The 17,271-nt window shown below is 52.4% G+C and overlaps 1 protein-coding gene across 11 annotated transcripts; it reads left to right on the forward strand.

Annotated features, from left to right (window-relative positions):
* The first annotated feature begins 1,937 nt into the window (after positions 1 to 1,937).
* On the forward strand, positions 1,938 to 17,234 carry BRPF1 (bromodomain and PHD finger containing 1). 11 transcript variants are annotated; one of them, XM_058564295.1, is made up of 14 exons: positions 1,939 to 2,269; positions 4,140 to 4,748; positions 8,201 to 9,160; positions 10,005 to 10,167; positions 10,581 to 10,712; positions 11,123 to 11,269; positions 12,052 to 12,361; positions 12,682 to 13,005; positions 13,326 to 13,610; positions 14,099 to 14,246; positions 14,780 to 14,916; positions 15,019 to 15,137; positions 15,484 to 15,638; positions 16,361 to 17,234. In XM_058564295.1, the coding sequence occupies exons 2-14, from the start codon at positions 4,150 to 4,152 to the stop codon at positions 16,542 to 16,544; spliced, it is 3,663 nt and encodes a 1,220-aa protein (XP_058420278.1). In that variant the 5' UTR covers positions 1,939 to 2,269; positions 4,140 to 4,149; the 3' UTR covers positions 16,545 to 17,234. The 11 variants fall into 11 exon arrangements, with proteins under 11 accessions (XP_058420330.1, XP_058420278.1, XP_058420285.1 ...); XM_058564302.1 differs by having other exon boundaries at positions 12,685 to 13,005; XM_058564308.1 differs by having other exon boundaries at positions 1,940 to 2,269; positions 11,123 to 11,251.
* The last annotated feature ends 37 nt before the right edge of the window (positions 17,235 to 17,271 follow it).

Consider the following 17,271-nt stretch of genomic DNA (forward strand, 5'->3'; position numbering starts at 1 on the left):
TGGGTCTTGGGGAGGGAGATTGGGGGACCCAGGGCCTGGGGCCACATCAAGAGGAGGGAGCAAGGACAGCTTCAGCTAGGGTTCATCCCCATCCTAACACACATCCATCCAATCCCTTCTACAGACATTCTTCAAACACTTTAAGAAATGAGTGAAATTTTGTGTGTGTACATTTTTTCTGAGGAGAGAAGCCCATAGCTTTCATCAGATTCTCAAGGGGGTTTGGCTTTAAGATGACTGTATAACTCTGATCCATTTATTCTGAGTTTTTTGAATAAGGATAATAAAAACAGCTAATATTTTCTTTGAGTATTCACTACATATCAGACACTATGCTAGGTGATTTACAAGCATCATTTTATTTAATACTCACAATAATCCTGTGAAGTAGGTACTATATTTTATCTCTGTTTTACACATGAGGAAACTGAGGCTCAAAGAGGTTAAATCACTTATTGAAGAGAACTCATCAGTTTGACTCCAGATCCCAACATCTTAACCAGAAAACATCATCCTGAAGTGTTGATTTTATTAGGATGTTTTTGGGAAGACACTGTATATGAAAACAGATACATTATAGTGGGTAGAATGCAAAGTTTGCATTAAAACAAAAGAGAAGCTTCGGCTTTCCCCGGAACCCTGGAAGACCCTTTCACGCTCCTCTTTGATGGCAAAACTGGATAGGCTCAACAACAAGCATTGTTTAACAAGTGGACTCTTGCTGGCACCCAAGTTCTCCGAAGTCCCCAAGAACTGACTAGAGTTTTCGAGCTCCGTTTTACAAATAAGGAATTTGTAGTAGGAAGAATTTAACAACTTGCTCAAGTTCACATAGCTACTAAGTGGCCCAGTTACATCAAAACCAGCTCTGTTTTGACACCATCTTCTACAACCCATACCCATGATGCACCTCCCAGCAACCTACGTGGTTCCCAATATCTGAATTCCATTTTACCCTACACAAGCCGTTTCACAACCCTTCAGGCCCCTGCACATCCCCAAGTGCGACCCCTCCTTTCAATCCACACCTTCCCTCCAGTCCTGCTCCTTTACCTTCCCCAAGCCCCTTCCCTTTCCTTCAGCCACGCCCCGTTATCCCTAATCCGGTCCCGCCCTTTCCCTCCAGCCCCGCCCCTTTACCTTTTCCTAGCCCCGCCCTTTCCCTTCAGCCTCACGTCGTTTTCCCAGCTCTATCCTTTCTCCCTAGCCCAGCTTGACCTTCCAGCCCCATCCAAAGCCCCGCCCTTTCTTCCCTGAGGCCCACTCTTCTGTTTAGCCCCACGCTTTAATCCAGTTCAGCCCCTATTCTCCTTACCGGGGCCCGCTTTGCAAATGGCCCCGCCTACTCCTCAAAAACCCCGCCCCATAGACAAGTTCATTCTTTTCCAGCCCCGCCCCGCCCCTACCCATAACTTCGGGCTGCCTTAGGCTCCAGCCCGCGTTAACTCTTGCTCCCGGCCCTGCCCCCAGCCCCGCCCCGCGGCTCCGGCCCCGCCTCGCCGGCTTCCTCGGAGACCAAGGCCAGGTCCCTACCGCAGCCGCGGCGCCAGCAGGAGGGAGGGAGAGAGAAGGGAGGGGGGACGGAGGGAGGAGGCAGAGGGGGAAGGGAGAAGGGCGGGCTCCTCACCACCAGCCCCGCGCTCACCGTCCGTGGCCGCAGATTCGCCACAAACGGCCCGACAACTCCGCACCGCGAGTAACGCGACTTCAGTCTTCAGAAACTCAACTCTAAGATGGAGGTGCTAGAGAACCCCTGTGGGACGTCCAGGGGCCCGCTGCGTCCCAGAGAACGGCTTCTCGAGCCTCAGCGGGCGGGCGGGGAACTGTGGCGAAAGTGCAGCTCGGCAGCTCCGCGTCGCCGCGTTTACCCTGCGCAGACGCCGTCGCCGCCGCTGCTGCCGCCGCCGCTGCCACTGCCTTTGCCGCCACCGTCTTCGCCGCCGCCGTCCCCGCGCTGCCTTCGGGAGCCTCCATTGTTCCGGCGGCGCCGGGTTCCGAGACTGGGCAACCTAGGGGCTCTCCAAACGGGCGGCGGCCGACGGCGCTGAGACAGCGGGGCGCCGGCGAGACCGGGAGCGGCAGGGGTCAGCGCGGGAAACCCGGGGAGCCGAGGCCAGAGCGTGGGGCGGCAGGGGGCCGGGGTGGCGAGGCCTGAGGTCTCTGGAGTTGGGGATCCCACTCCCCGGCCCGTCTTTCCCTGCCGGCCTCCCAAGTGGGGTCGGAGCCCCGGCGGGCGCCCCCGGCGATGAGCCCGGACTCGAGGTGGCCGGTGAGTACGGGCCTGGGACCAAGGCGGGAGTGGTCAGCGGGAAAGGGGTAGGCTACTTTCGTGGGGCATGCACTGAGCTGCCCGGCCCTGCTGCACCTGGGGCCACTCCAGCTGGGAGAACTGACAGTGCATTCGCTCCCAGCCGGCATCTCGGGGCAACATCTTCAGGGCTGCCTGGGCCAATGGCAGGAGGGAAGCCTTGTTTAACTTGTTACACTTCGACAAGTGCAAACTTCGCCGCATCCGGGAGAGGCCTGCGGGCACCGCCTGGGCCCGACCTGATCCCTCCGGCCCCCGCCCCTTACTTCCTCCAGCCCCCTGAGCTCCGCCGCCGCCATACCCCAGGGCTTTCTGGTCTAAGTTCGCAACTCCCTTCGCTGTGCCTCTGCCGCCGAGTCTCAGCGGGATGTCTGCCGATATCTCTGTGCTACTTAGGGAGCCAGGGCAGCAGAGCCACAGCATTCACCAGGGACCCATCATTGAAAGAGTGCCTGTTTTTGTCTTTGATTGGTTTGTGTTTAGAGACAGCCAAAGGTAGGAAGTAGAAGTGTGTGGGAGTTGAAGGAGTAGTGGAAGTCAGGGGCTTTGACGGAGAGCATGGAGGAGCCCACTTGCTTGGCTAAGTCGCAGGAGGAGAGGCCAAGAGGGGTCGCTGTTTGTAAGGGAGCTCAGAGTGGCTTTGCTTGGAATGGTGCCAAGCCCCTAGCTGAATTGTTGAACTCAACTAGACCTGAAGAAATTGGGTCAGTCTCTGACCAAGCTGGGCTTCCTGGGGGCTGGTGCCATCTGCTGTCTCCACTCACCCAGGAACACTGGAGAGGAGGAAAGGACCAGCGTGGAGCTGAGTGTGCCTGGATTGTCATGTTCCTGTTTGTATCCTTAGGTACCACTCCCAGGGCCAAGGCCAGGGCCAGAGCAGAGGTTTCCCCTAAAGACCTCAGAAATGAACTAATTCTTTCTGTAATCCAATGATTTCTGCTAGAGTCCAGGACTAAATCATTGTCTACTCATTCAGGCTTCTACATAGGCTAACACTAGCCTTCATTCATCTCTCTCAGCTCCAAATCTGGTGATCTCCTCATTCAGCTATTCATTCAACAGGTTATTCATTCATCTGCCAAAAACTGTGTCCACTATATGCCAGGTAGTGGGGATATGGAGGTGGGTAGGCTCTGGTATCTGTACTGCACAGCTCCCAGTCAAGTGGGAGGAGACAAAACACTTCCAGTATGGTAAGTGCCATGGTGGAAGTGAAAATGGAATGCTGTGGAAACACAGCTCCCCATGAGAGAGACAAGAAGTCATAACAGAAGAAGTGACATTTGAGCTGGGTTTTGAAGAATGAGTAGGAGCTCACCAATCAGGGGGGATGGAAGGCATTCCAAATAGAGATCATCTTACAGGAAGAAGAGGTTATAACATTCAGGGAATGGCAGGTTGCCCTGGGTAGACAGATGCACAGCTGTAACTGGTGAAGAGTCTAGAATGGAAGACTAGGGCTAGACAGTGAAAGGAGCACCTTGAATGTCATCATAGGGAATTTGGATATTATGCTGAAGGAAGTGGGGAGCATCAGGAGGTTTTTAATCAAGAGATTGACATGATCATTGCTATTCAGTAGAAAGATCACTCTGGCCACATTATGTGAGATTAGGCTAGAAGAGTTGAGACATAGGACAGGATGACCAGGCAAGAGGTGATGAGGCCAAGACCTTGGCCACAGGGTGGAGGAGATGGCATTTGGAGATGCTGTAGAGGTAGGCTGTCCAGGACCCTTGGAGAGAGGGAGGGCTAGAGGGAGCAGAGTGGAGTGGACTGGGTGGCCAGGAACTCTTCCTCAGGCCTATGCTAACTAATCTGTACATTCTAGATGTGACAGCATGGGGGTGGACTTTGATGTGAAGACTTTCTGCCACAACTTGCGGGCAACTAAGCCACCATATGAGTGTCCCGTGGAGACCTGCCGCAAGGTCTACAAGAGTTACAGTGGTATCGAGTACCATCTGTACCACTATGACCACGACAACCCACCGCCTCCACAGCAGACTCCGCTCCGCAAACACAAAAAGAAGGGGCGCCAGTCACGCCCAGCCAATAAGCAGTCACCCAGCCCCTCAGAGGTATCCCAGTCACCAGGCCGTGAGGTGATGAGCTACGCACAGGCCCAACGCATGGTGGAGGTGGACTTGCATGGCCGTGTCCACCGAATCAGCATCTTTGACAACCTGGATGTGGTGTCAGAGGATGAGGAGGCCCCTGAGGAGGCCCCTGAGAATGGCAGCAACAAGGAGAACACTGAGACGCCAGCTGCTACTCCCAAGTCAGGCAAGCATAAAAACAAGGAGAAGCGCAAGGACTCCAACCATCACCACCACCATAATGCTTCTGCGAGCACCACTCCCAAGCTGCCAGAGGTGGTATACCGGGAACTGGAGCAGGACACTCCTGATGCCCCACCCCGGCCAACTTCCTATTACCGGTATGGCCACGTCTGCCTCCCAACTCTGCAAAACTGGTCAAGCGGGGCTTAGGAGCCAGAAAGAGGTGACAGGCAGCAGATAGGAGAGTGGCATGGATAAAGGATAGTGGAAGCACACGGGTACTGCCAGGGCAGTGAGAGGGACGATGCCCCAGCTAATGATAGTGGCAATCACTGTACATTTGCACATGCACTGGGTGCTTTATAGCCACTCCCTTATTTTATTCTCATCATTCTTAGGTAGGTATTGTTCTCATTTCACTTATGAGGAAACCACAGTCCAGAAAGGGGGCCAGACTTATAGAAAGTCACTTGCCAGTAGATAGTTGAACTGGGATTCAAACTCAGGTTCCTCTGACTCCAAAGCTGCACTATTTTCACTGTATCAGAAGATCCCGTTTCTGGTTCCTGACCCTCTCCATTCCATCATTGTGTGACCTTGGGAAAGGCATTCGGCTTCTGGTGTTTTAGTGACCCCATCTGCAGAGCAGGTATATTATTCCTCTGCTGGCCTAAAGGTAAAAGACTACAGGTACTGATTTCATAAGGTCCTAAAAGCAATTTGTAAGTCTGCAGAGGTAATTTTCCCATTATTCTGTTATTGTCACCTATCCTTTAGTATACATGAGCAGTATTTTCATCACCTATGTTTTACACTCCTCCAGTGGCCCTTTTATTGATTTCATTTGTTTCTTGGTACCCCATTTCCTCCCCAAAATTAGTCACAGTGGCTCCTAATAAAGTCACTGGCATAAGGCTAAATTTCTTTAACACAAGGTAAAAATGAAGGGATGGGGGCAGTGTGGTGGTGAAACTACATACAGAAACCCTAGCTGAAGGATGGTCCAAAAGCCAAGTGTAAAACTTCTCTCTGAGAGTCTTGGCATCCAAGGCAAAGAGGGCATTTGATGAGTTAATGAGCAGTCTTTGGTGTCAACTAATCATAAGGCCTGATCTCTGAGAAGGACTTGTAAAGGTTTTTACATGAAAGGTAGTTTTTACCAGAAGTGCAATCCATGTGATGTTATTACTAAGTCTTGGTTGTTTAAAAGCAAATCTGTGAGAACCTGAGTGATTTGGCCCAGTATGTCACTTTCTCCCTTGTTCACGTGTTAGCCCGTCTTCTCTTCTGTTCTTGGATCTGTTCAGCTCAGCACCACCTCCTTCTGGCTTTCCACTGTGTGTCTCGTTTCTGTGAGGACTGACTGCCATGACCACCTCCAACACCCCGACCCCTCTCTGGGCCTGGCCTCCCTCCTAATGGCTCTTTAGCACTCTCTGCACTGGCAGGCAACCCAGCCCACCCCAGCTCATTCTGCTCCTTTTCTTCCTCCCACCATTCACATTCATTCTTTTTCCTGGGATCAGATCTGTTCTCCAGGGCAGCCATTCTCAGCTGGTGCACTGCAATCACTTGGGAGGTGTATTGCATGTAATTTGTTACTACTATTAGCAGAACTGCCCAAGTTGGAAATGATTTGCTTTTTATATAAATTTGACAAGATTTGAGGTTATCTTCCTAATAACATCACTTTCTCCTGCTTGCCTCAGATGTGCTTTCTTGAGGGGGAGAGGAGGTGGAGCGTCAGCTGGTGTGCCAGGAGTTGTACATGACATGCAGCCTACTTTATCTGCTGCAGCCTGTAATCTGGGTGCACCGTGGGAGTGTTATGCACCATCACGTAACATCACATGTGTCATGGCAGAGAAAAGGCTGAGAGCTGGTGCCAAGACCTAAAAGGGGCCCGATGGTTCACACTAGCCCTGAGCCACACCCTTTTTCAAGGATGAGGATGTTGCAGTCACCTTGGGAAAGGGGTAAAGGGCTAAGGAAGAAGCTGCTTCCTATAGACACATCATTTTAGTCTTTCTCCACCCTTCCACCTGCAAAATGCCTTTTAAATGAACAACACTGAGTGTGTATTTCTGTGTGGTGAATCAGACATGGTCCTTACCTCTATCCTTTAGTAGACGAGTTAGACACATGAATAGTTATAATACAAAGCAAGGTGGCTCAGGGCTATACAAAAGCTGATAATAAAGCTAACATTTATTGAGTACTTGCTTCATTCCAGGTATTGTTGAAAGCACTTTACCTGCATTAACTCATTTAATGCTCACAACAGCTGTGTGAAATTGGTTCAAGATAGCATCACCACTTTCAGATGAGGGAACCAAGGCTCAGGGAGGGAGGTAGCTCACTTGTCTGCAGTCATACAGAGCATGGCTCCAGAGCCTATGCTCAGCTGGCCTGCTCTAGCACCCAGAGCCCCCATTTTCCTTGTGGAGAGGGGAGGGGAGGGACAGGAACTAACATTTATCTAGGACCTGCTGTGTGCCACTTAATTCAGCCCATTCATTTTTGTAATACCATTTAATCCTGACAGTATCTTTGGGAGTAAGTAGTAGGAGTCTCATTCTATCAATAAAACTGAGGTTCAGAAAAGAGCAGTGATGTCCAGGAGCAGTGAAGGTCACAAAGTGGCAGAGCTAGGATTTAAATGCAGGTTTGTTAGAAGCCAAAGCTCCATTCTTTCCATTGTAGCTCCCTGTAGCTTTACAATACCAGAGTCCAGGCCACCTAGAGTATGGCAAGGGTGTGAGGAGCCTGCTCTGTATCCCAGGCACCTGGAGCAGCTCTCACTTAAGTCCTGCTGGATATGAGTGCTGTAGGGTGGAATTTGAATCCTAGCTCTGCCACTTCCTGGTTGGTGACCTATCTGTCTTTGGCAGTTAATTAACTTCTCAAAGCTTCAGTTTCCTCATCTACAAAATGAGAGCAATAACAACATTGACCATATGGCTGTGGTGAAAATAAATGTGACAACTTACCACAATGCCTGGCTCATCGTAAAGGCTCAGTGAATCTTAGCTATTCTGACTGTTATCTCTCCAGAGAACAACATAGTACCTAGAGTTTGAGGGAGCCCTGAGCTGATGCTGCACCAGCTGACAGAAGACCCACAGCAGCTCCATTCAGAATGCTGCCAGCTAGTGCTAAAATAACTTATATATAATTTCCAAGTGACACCTGAAGACCTTCCTTCTCCTGACTCTCTGCATCATCATCCAGACCACACCAGTGGGTCCTAGCTGCCCCATCCTCCTCACTTCAGGAGTCTGGCTGAGCCTCTGCACTCCAAGGGAGGCAGTGTAGCAGCTAAGACCTGAGCTTTGGAGTCTGCAGGCTTGGGTTCACATCCCACCTCTACCACTTTCTCACAAGGGAGCTGGGGCAGGTGAATTAACCTCCCAAACCTTAGGTTTCCTTTGCTGCAAAATAGGAATGATATAGGACCTATAGTACCTGGGATTAAAGTGAGGATGGAATGAGACAACATATATAAAGGCACAGGCCTGGCATAGAGTAAGTGCTCAGTAAATGTAAGCCATTGTCTTAAAGGGAGGGAAACCTCGATCATATGATGCTGAGCTGCCTGTGTGTACTGCAGGTACATCGAGAAGTCGGCAGAGGAGCTGGACGAGGAAGTGGAGTATGACATGGATGAAGAGGACTACATCTGGCTGGATATCATGAATGAGCGGCGGAAGACAGAGGGTGTGAGTCCCATCCCGCAGGAGATCTTTGAGTACTTAATGGACCGGCTGGAGAAGGAGTCCTACTTTGAGAGCCACAATAAAGGTGACCCCAATGCACTAGTGGATGAGGATGCTGTGTGCTGTATCTGCAACGATGGTGAGTGCCAGAACAGCAATGTCATCCTTTTCTGTGACATGTGCAACCTGGCTGTGCACCAGGAGTGCTATGGTGTCCCCTACATCCCTGAGGGCCAGTGGCTGTGCCGCCGCTGCCTACAGTCACCCTCCCGTGCTGTGGACTGTGCCCTGTGCCCCAACAAGGGTGGTGCCTTCAAGCAGACAGATGATGGGCGCTGGGCCCATGTGGTGTGTGCCCTGTGGATCCCTGAGGTCTGCTTCGCCAACACGGTCTTCCTGGAGCCTATCGACAGCATTGAGCACATCCCACCAGCTCGCTGGAAGCTGACCTGCTACATTTGCAAACAGCGGGGCTCAGGGGCCTGCATCCAGTGCCACAAGGCCAACTGCTACACAGCCTTCCACGTGACATGTGCCCAGCAGGCCGGCCTTTACATGAAGATGGAGCCTGTGCGGGAGACGGGTGCCAACGGCACTTCCTTCAGTGTCCGCAAGACAGCCTACTGCGATATCCACACACCCCCAGGTTCGGCGCGCCGCCTGCCTGCTCTGTCCCACAGTGAGGGTGAGGAGGATGAGGACGAGGAGGAGGACGAGGGTAAGAGTTGGAGCTCAGAGAAGGTCAAGAAGGCCAAGGCCAAGTCCCGGATCAAGATGAAGAAGGCGCGGAAGATCCTGGCAGAGAAGCGGGCAGCAGCACCTGTGGTGTCGGTGCCCTGCATCCCGCCACACAGGTATGTGGGGAGTAGGTGGACAGGCTGGTGAGGGAAGAAGAAGCCCTCCTGGAGACTGACAGCCCCCTGGGTGGAGTGACAGAGTTGGGTTATCTTCTTCCTATCAGGAGCTACATAGAAGTAAAAACAAAAAAACAAACCCCACTAAATTCCAAAAGAGGTTAGCTATAGCAGGTCACCTGACTTTTACATTAGGAGCCAGAAAGTTCAGCTTTTATCTCTCAGACCAAACAGGTGTTTTAAACTGCCCTTCATTTTAATGGTGTGGTTTAAGTTAGGAAGAAAGAAGATGGAATAGCCACCAGCCACAATGGAAGAAATGGTCTGACCCTGAAGGGAGAAATGGAATGAAAAAGGGGGAAGGAAACGCTCAAGGAATTGCAAAGTGGTTACTGCCACAAATGAGTCCAAGTGAGGGCTGCGGTCATCAGTTATTTTAACTCTCTCTTGTCCGTATGTATGAGATTTCCTGTAGTTTACTGCTGTACAATTGTACTTCATCTTAAAACCTTCCAAGGCTCAGTCTGAGTAGGGCATCCCAGGGTTAGGTAGTACTCTGGGCTGCAGTGACAAGAGCAGTCTTAGGGGCCAAGCTCCCAGACCCCTTAGTGAACAGGGTTAGGGATCTGGCTTAGTGCTGGGAGCCTGGCTTCCTGTCTGCTGAGGTGCCATCCATGGCACCATTTGCTCTTCTTTTTCGTAAGCTCAGTGTCACAGGCCTTTTGGACAACAGACTTATTCCCTCTTCAGCCCCATTTAGGAACTCTCACTGGCCAGAGACTCCTGTTCTGCTTAAGAAAATCAGGGCCCAAGAGGTTTTTCTCTTTGTTCTCCTGCTTCCCAGGCTCAGTAAAATCACCAACCGCTTGACCATCCAAAGGAAGAGCCAGTTCATGCAGAGGCTGCACAGCTACTGGACGCTGAAGCGGCAGTCGCGGAACGGGGTCCCACTGCTCCGTCGCCTGCAGACACACCTACAGTCTCAGAGGAACTGTGACCAAGTTGGGGTACTGTGTCAGATTCCCTATGGGCTCTGGGAACTAGGGCCAGAGGGATGAGGACAGGTTTGTGACTATAGCTTCCAGTGTCCATGGGCTTAGGCGGTTTCCTCCTTTAAGCTAGCCTTCAAACCAGGCTCAGGATGAAATCCTTACAGATTATCCGCTCAGTGGAATGGCATTGTTCCTATGTGTTCATTCATTCATTCATTCAACAAGCACATATTGAGCATCAGCTCTGTGCCAAGCCCAGGGACTTGTAGGTTGAGGAGCTCCCACTTTAGCTGGTGGGCCTGCCAGTAAATCACTGTGCTCCCTCCTTTGGCTTTACCTGCCCTTGACCCAAGTTTCCTGGGCTCTCCCCGCTCTGGTCATTCCTCTGGCTTCCTCATCATCTCCTGACCCCCTTTTTGCCTCTACAGAGAGATTCTGAGGATAAGAACTGGGCCCTCAAAGAACAGCTCAAGTCCTGGCAGCGGCTCCGGCATGACCTGGAGCGAGCTCGGCTGCTGGTTGAGCTGATCCGCAAGCGGGAGAAACTCAAAAGGGAGACGGTGAGTGCTCCTGGGCCAGCTTTATTTTACAGAGGAGTAAACAGACCCGGGAGAAGGAAAAGCATGTGTCCCTGGCCAGGAAGCAACAGGGCTGATGCTGGAGTCACGTCTCCTGGCGCTTAGTGGGCTCTCAGGCCCACCGGAAGCAGAATGTCACAGGAGAGTATGAATGGAACCCTAAATTATGTGATACAGGTAGCTGGCACTGGGAATTCAAAGAAGGGAAAGGCCAGAGTAGTCAGGGGAAGGTTTCACTGGGTGAGGCTTTGTAGAAGGTAGACCTGAGTGAGTACACCCAACTGTGGGGCGTGGGAAGGAAGGCGAGTTTCCAAACCAGCTGTGACCATCTCCTCAGACCTCTGCCAAGGGACTGGCCTAGCCCTGGCTGATTAGGCCTTTATGTGTGTCAGATCAAGGTCCAGCAGATCGCTATGGAGATGCAGCTGACCCCTTTCCTCATCCTCCTTCGCAAAACCTTGGAGCAGCTCCAAGAGAAGGACACAGGCAACATCTTCAGCGAGCCGGTCCCTCTGTCTGAGGTAACCGAATTGGACGAAGTAAGAATCCCTTCCCCTCACTCCACCTTCTTTCTGTTCCTCTCGCAGTTGGACCCCTGCTGCAGGTCTGGGCCAGGGACTAGGAGGGGATCTTGAAGAGAGGGGCTGGTGGCTTTGGGGCTCCAGGATGAACTGGAGCCACATGCATCACCTGGACTCTGTCTTGTCCCTGTCATACCCCAAGGGCCCAGAATGGGAGGCAATCTGCACTCCTTCCCCAGAGGCAGGGACTGAGTCTGCCAAATGAATAATCCCAGGGCAGGAAGACACTTTCGGGGTGCTGAACCCTAGAACGGAGACTTTAGAAGGCTCAGCACCTAAAGAACCAGCTCTGAAGCCCTAGGTCCTGACTGGCAGACTCTTCTCTCTAAAAGGTATAAAATGAGAGGCCTGAGGCAGTAGCCTCCTTATAAGTCTTAACAGTAACTAAAAAGAGCTATAGGAATGCAAGGTGGTGTTATTTCCAGAGGGTTCCCCTAGCCATTTTCTTACTGAAGCCTGATATGGCTCTAGAAGGTAGATTTGGCTATAATTTCATCACCGTCTTCCACGCGAGGAAAAGAAGGCCCAGGGAGGTTGAGAGACTTGCCAGGGTCACACAGCTTGTGACTGGTAAAGTCAAGAATAGAATCCAGCTTTCCTTTCCCCTGTGCTATATGCCTGCCTCTAATTGTGGTGGGAGGAGGTTGCTGGATGCATTTCAGGGGGGCTTGTTAGGAGCAGGGGTTCAGGGGGAATGAGAAGCATATCTCCACTTAGCCACACGTACCCTGCTTTCCCAGGTACCTGACTATCTAGACCACATCAAAAAGCCCATGGACTTTTTCACCATGAAGCAGAACTTGGAGGCTTACCGCTACCTGAACTTTGATGATTTTGAGGAGGACTTCAACCTCATCGTCAGCAACTGCCTCAAGTATAATGCCAAGGACACCATCTTCTACCGGGCGGCAGTGCGGCTCCGAGAGCAGGGTGGCGCTGTGCTCCGCCAGGCCCGGCGCCAGGCAGAAAAAATGGGCATTGACTTTGAGACGGGCATGCATATCCCCCACAGTCTGGCTGGAGACGAGGCCCCACACCACACTGAAGATGGTGGGTGATAAGTCACACACACGTAGAGGCCAATGCCAGGGATGAACAGCTTTCCAAAAGTCCCCTCCTGGGATCAGGCAGTGTAGGCAGGAAGCAGCTAGGCTGAGCAGTGGCAAGCTATCCCCAAGAATGCTCCCCAAGAAGCCATACTAGGTGAATGGAAAGCAGTGCTCCCCATTCCTCATCTTGGTGCTGGTATTTTACAGCCGTTCCTGGTGAGAAGCCAAGGGGAGAAAAGTGGGTTTCTGGCTGCCTGCCCAGGTTCAGGGGGCCCAGAGGGCTGCCTGAGTCTGATGTTTTCTCCCTGTGCCCGCCTCTAGCAGTGGAGGAAGAGCGGCTGGTCCTGCTGGAGAACCAAAAGCACCTGCCCGTGGAAGAGCAGCTGAAGTTGTTGCTGGAGCGGCTGGATGAGGTGAATGCCAGCAAGCAGAGCGTGGGCCGCTCACGGCGTGCAAAGATGATCAAGAAAGAGATGACAGCGCTGCGGCGGAAGCTTGCCCACCAGCGGGAAACTGGACGGGATGGGTCTGAGCGGCATGGCCCCTCCAGCCGGGGCAGCCTGACACCCCACCCAGCAGCCTGTGACAAGGACGGGCAGACGGACAGTGCCGCCGAGGAGAGCAGCAGCCAGGAGACAAGCAAAGGTCTGAACCCGATAGCAAGGTGGACCCCAAAGCAAGCCAGACTTTGACTCTGCAGCACGCACTCAGCCCCTGCCGTCCCCCTGGCAGAGGTCCCTCCTGCGTAGCTAGCTGCACTTTCTCCCTCATTCCCCAATCAGGGGCCTCTTAGCTGCCTCCCTCGCTATTTGTATAAGAGACAATGTTCCCAATTCCATGCCCCCCAGATCATCTCCCCAACTCTAGCTGGAATAATGGTCCTCTATACCCAGGGCATACCCTGGACATCTACTTTCCCACATCAGCCCCCTCACCAACTCTCCTTCTCTCTTTCTCTGCTCCAGGCCTAGGTCCCAACATGTCCTCAACCCCCGCACATGAGGTGGGCAGGAGAACCTCAGTTCTGTTCTCCAAAAAGAACCCGAAGACAGCTGGACCGCCCAAGAGGCCGGGCCGGCCCCCCAAAAACCGGGAGAGCCAGATGACCCCCAGCCACGGAGGCAGTCCTGTGGGGCCCCCTCAGCTCCCCATCATGGGCTCCCTGCGTCAGCGCAAGCGGGGTAGGAGCCCCCGGCCCAGTTCGAGCTCAGACAGCGACAGTGATAAATCCACAGAAGACCCCCCAATGGGTGAGCCTCACCATCACCCAGCCCCCCAAGAGAGTGAGCAAAGCTGCCATCCTTCCCAACATAACTGTCACCTATCCTTTCATTTGCCCATAAAATGTCAGAGCTAGAAGGGCCCTTAGGAATCCTTTAATTCAATCCCCTCATTTTATAGACTGGGGGGATACTGAAGCCCAGAGACACTGACCCAGCTAGATTCCCATCCAGGGCCCCCTCCATTGTATCACTTCACCTTTTCTCTTCTCACCCTCCTTGGGGATCTCCTGCCCTTTAAGCCATTTGCATCCTAAGGCCAGTAACTGTCAAGGGGTGGGGCAGGGCTGTGGCCAACTGTGGTGGACGCTGTCCAGAGCTAGCTCTGCTGGCTAAGGTTGGAGGAATTTTCCAGCACAGAAGGGGAAGCCAAGCTCTAAGTCCCTCTTACCCCCATGCCATCTCTTATCTACATCTTCCTGACCGATTCCTTCCCTCCTCCCCCAACCCCAACCAAGACTTACCAGCCAATGGCTTCAGCGGTGGAAACCAGCCAGTGAAGAAGAGTTTCTTGGTGTACCGTAATGACTGCAGCCTTCCCCGGAGCAGCTCAGACTCGGAGTCCAGCAGCAGTAGCAGCAGCAGTGCTGCCTCAGACCGGACCAGGTACCGGCCCTCCAGATCAAGGCCTGCCTCTGGGATGCCCTTCCTGTTTTCCCTATGGGAAGTGGGGTAACAGCCATCTCAGCCTAGATTAAGATGGCTCAAACCCAAGGTTTTCTGCAAAATAAATGGAATAGATGAGAATGTCACCATAATGGAACTGGGGGAACCATCCTAGGTTAAGCTGATGTTTTAGAGCAGAGGGCATAAACTGATGCTTTGTGGCCTGCATTTGGCCTGCAGACATATTTTTTTTGGTTATCCCAGTTTCTGGTTTCTCTAAAAATCAGATCTGGCAATTCAGGCTAGTATTGCCTTTAGACAGGGCAGGCACTTATCACCACCACTGCTAAATCCAGCCCACATCACTCAAATCACCACCAAGCCCCTGAAGGTGTTTGAGTTGGAAATTCTTCAAGTAGACTTTGCTTTCCAAAAGTCTTAGACCCTGGGGGCTTAAAGAAGAGAGGACACCCACCATGCCATTCTCTACTCTTCCCCTCCTTTGAGCTGAGCTCTCATTGTCTTGTCCACAGCACAACACCCTCAAAACAAGGCCGGGGCAAGCCCTCCTTCTCTCGGGGCACGTTCCCTGAAGACAGCAGTGAAGATACCTCAGGCACTGAGAACGAGGCCTACTCCGTGGGCACTGGCCGCGGCGTGGGCCACAGCAGTAAGTACCCTTGCCCAAGGCCTGGGATGCAGGGGGCCCAGTGTCAGGGCCTTGCAAGCCCCCTGGCTGCTGATCCACCTCCTCTCTCCCATTCTTGTGAAGTGGTAAGGAAGAGTTTGGGCCGGGGAGCTGGCTGGCTGTCGGAGGATGAGGACTCCCCGCTGGATGCTCTGGACCTGGTGTGGGCCAAATGTCGAGGGTATCCTTCGTACCCAGCTCTGGTAGGCTTCTGCTTTTCTCGTCATACCCCTTACTTTCCAACTCCAGAACACAGACTCACAATTTGCAGACTTCCTACTCTCTGCTGAGCTGCAGAGTACACAAGGGTCTTTGGCAGATAGACACTTAAAGGTCCCTGGGTTAGTTTCTCCATCTCTCCCTTTTCCTTCCCTTTGCCCCTTGGGCTCTGAAATAGTTCAGCATGAGAAGAAGCCAAAGGTCAGCATTGCAGCCCTAGTAGCATAACCTTTTCTCTGTCCCCTCTTCAGAGGTAGTCTCCAAATTCTTGGGTAGGGTAAGCCTTGGGGAAGGGGACTGAACCAAACCAAGGTCTTATTACACCCTCAGATCATTGATCCAAAGATGCCCCGGGAAGGTATATTCCACCATGGGGTTCCCATCCCCGTGCCCCCACTGGAGGTGCTGAAACTTGGGGAGCAGATGACCCAGGAAGCCCGAGAGCATCTCTACCTCGTCCTCTTCTTTGACAACAAGCGAACCTGGTAAGCGAGAGGGGGAGCATTTTTTGTGACTCACAGCCACAGATGCAAGCCTGGTACAGGGACAGGCTGCCAGGAAACTCCAGCAATAAACAGACAGACTGGGCTATCACAAATCAGTAGGGGAGGGAGCAAAAGGGTTGAGTTGACCATGTGTCTGAGAGACTGGGTGGGCAGCAGCTGACAAACAGCTGTAGCTAGCAACCAAAGGACCATCAGTGACTGTGACACATGTGGGGGTGGCTCCCCACCCAGACTCAGGTAGCTTCTAGACTTAGTCTTCCACCTCTGCCTCCATGGTGACAAGATGAGGATAAAGCAGGCATAAACATTCAGGCTCGGAATCCCTGTTCTGTTACATTTACACATGTAGTCTTTTTGTTAATTGTCTGTGGAGGATACTTAATGTCAGTCAAGTCAGCCTGGAGCCTATGCGATAGGGTACCTACTTCAGGTTAGGTCAGGGCTCCTCCTTTTTGCACCCATAACTACCTTGTGGTTATTTACCCCTCAGTGTGACTGTTGACTGGGCTCTTTTCATCACTAGACTGGGAACAGCCTTGAGAGCAAGGACTGTGTCTCCTTGGTCTCTGTAACCTCAGTGCCCATGAGAGCCTGGCCCAGAGTAGGCGCTCATTCATTTTTGAATGAATGAAGGAGTGAGGAAGGATGGTGCTTGTTGCTCTCCCAGAAATGACTTATTTGATCCTCACCTCATCCTACAGGCAGTGGCTGCCCAGGACTAAGCTGGTTCCTCTGGGCGTGAACCAGGACCTCGACAAGGAGAAGATGCTGGAAGGCCGCAAGTCCAACATCCGCAAGTCAGTGCAGATCGCTTACCACAGGGCTCTGCAGCACCGCAGTAAGGTGCAGGGGGAGCAGAGCAGCGAGACCAGCGATAGTGACTGATACTGCCCAGCACAGCCCAGCCTACAGTGCCCTGCCACCTCTCTCCTCCCCTTTGCTCACTGTCCTGGAGTGGCACCGGCCTCTGCACTGACTCATTCCTGGTCTTGGGGCCAGTCTCAGGGGAAGCTGGGTGGGGGAGGTCCCTCCCGCCCTGAGTGCAGCTGGACTGTACAGAACACTCCAAGGGCCCATGGTGGCTCTGTGCAAGGAGAAGGGAGGCCAGAAAGTTCCAGAGACCTCACAGCATTGTAGTGCAGGGTGGTGGGCCAAGGTTAGAACACTGCATAAAACAGGCCATCGCACCACCTCTGCCTGCTCATGCCAGGAGATTCTGTAACTGCCTAGTGGCCTGAGGCCCCTGCAGGTGGTGAGGTGAGCGGGCGTCTGCCCAGCCTAGCAGTGGGATTGATGACTGTCCAGCCCGGAAGAGGGGCACTAGGTGACCCCCTCCCCTGCTGTTGTAAATACTGTAATTAGCGGAGAATTTAAATTATTCTCATTTGTAACTGCGTTTCCGGGTCGCGCCAGAGTCATTTGGTACTAAAAAAAAGACTGGGGCCTGTCCCCACTTCCCTTCTTCCCATAGATTCCCCTACCTTTCAAACTGGTTTGTATTTATTTCAAAGGAAAAAAATATATTGATTCTTAGAAAATAAATGGTCTATTTGGAATTCTTGGTTCTTGCCTTCTGCCAGGGCAAAGGGAGGTTCTGTCCCCCAGGGATAGT

The sequence above is a fragment of the Diceros bicornis genome, chromosome 2, assembly GCF_020826845.1.
Source record: "Diceros bicornis minor isolate mBicDic1 chromosome 2, mDicBic1.mat.cur, whole genome shotgun sequence".
NCBI lineage: Eukaryota > Metazoa > Chordata > Mammalia > Perissodactyla > Rhinocerotidae > Diceros > Diceros bicornis.

Bases quoted from the DNA above. Each gene is read 5' to 3' on its own strand.
- BRPF1 (XM_058564261.1), top strand. From the start codon at position 4,150: ATGGGGGTGGACTTTGATGTGAAGACTTTCTGCCACAACTTGCGGGCA. The intron at 4,749-8,200 runs GTATGGCCACGT...TGTGTACTGCAG, and splicing joins CGGCCAACTTCCTATTACCG to GTACATCGAGAAGTCGGCAG. The intron at 11,270-12,051 runs GTAAGAATCCCT...CTGCTTTCCCAG, and splicing joins AGGTAACCGAATTGGACGAA to GTACCTGACTATCTAGACCA.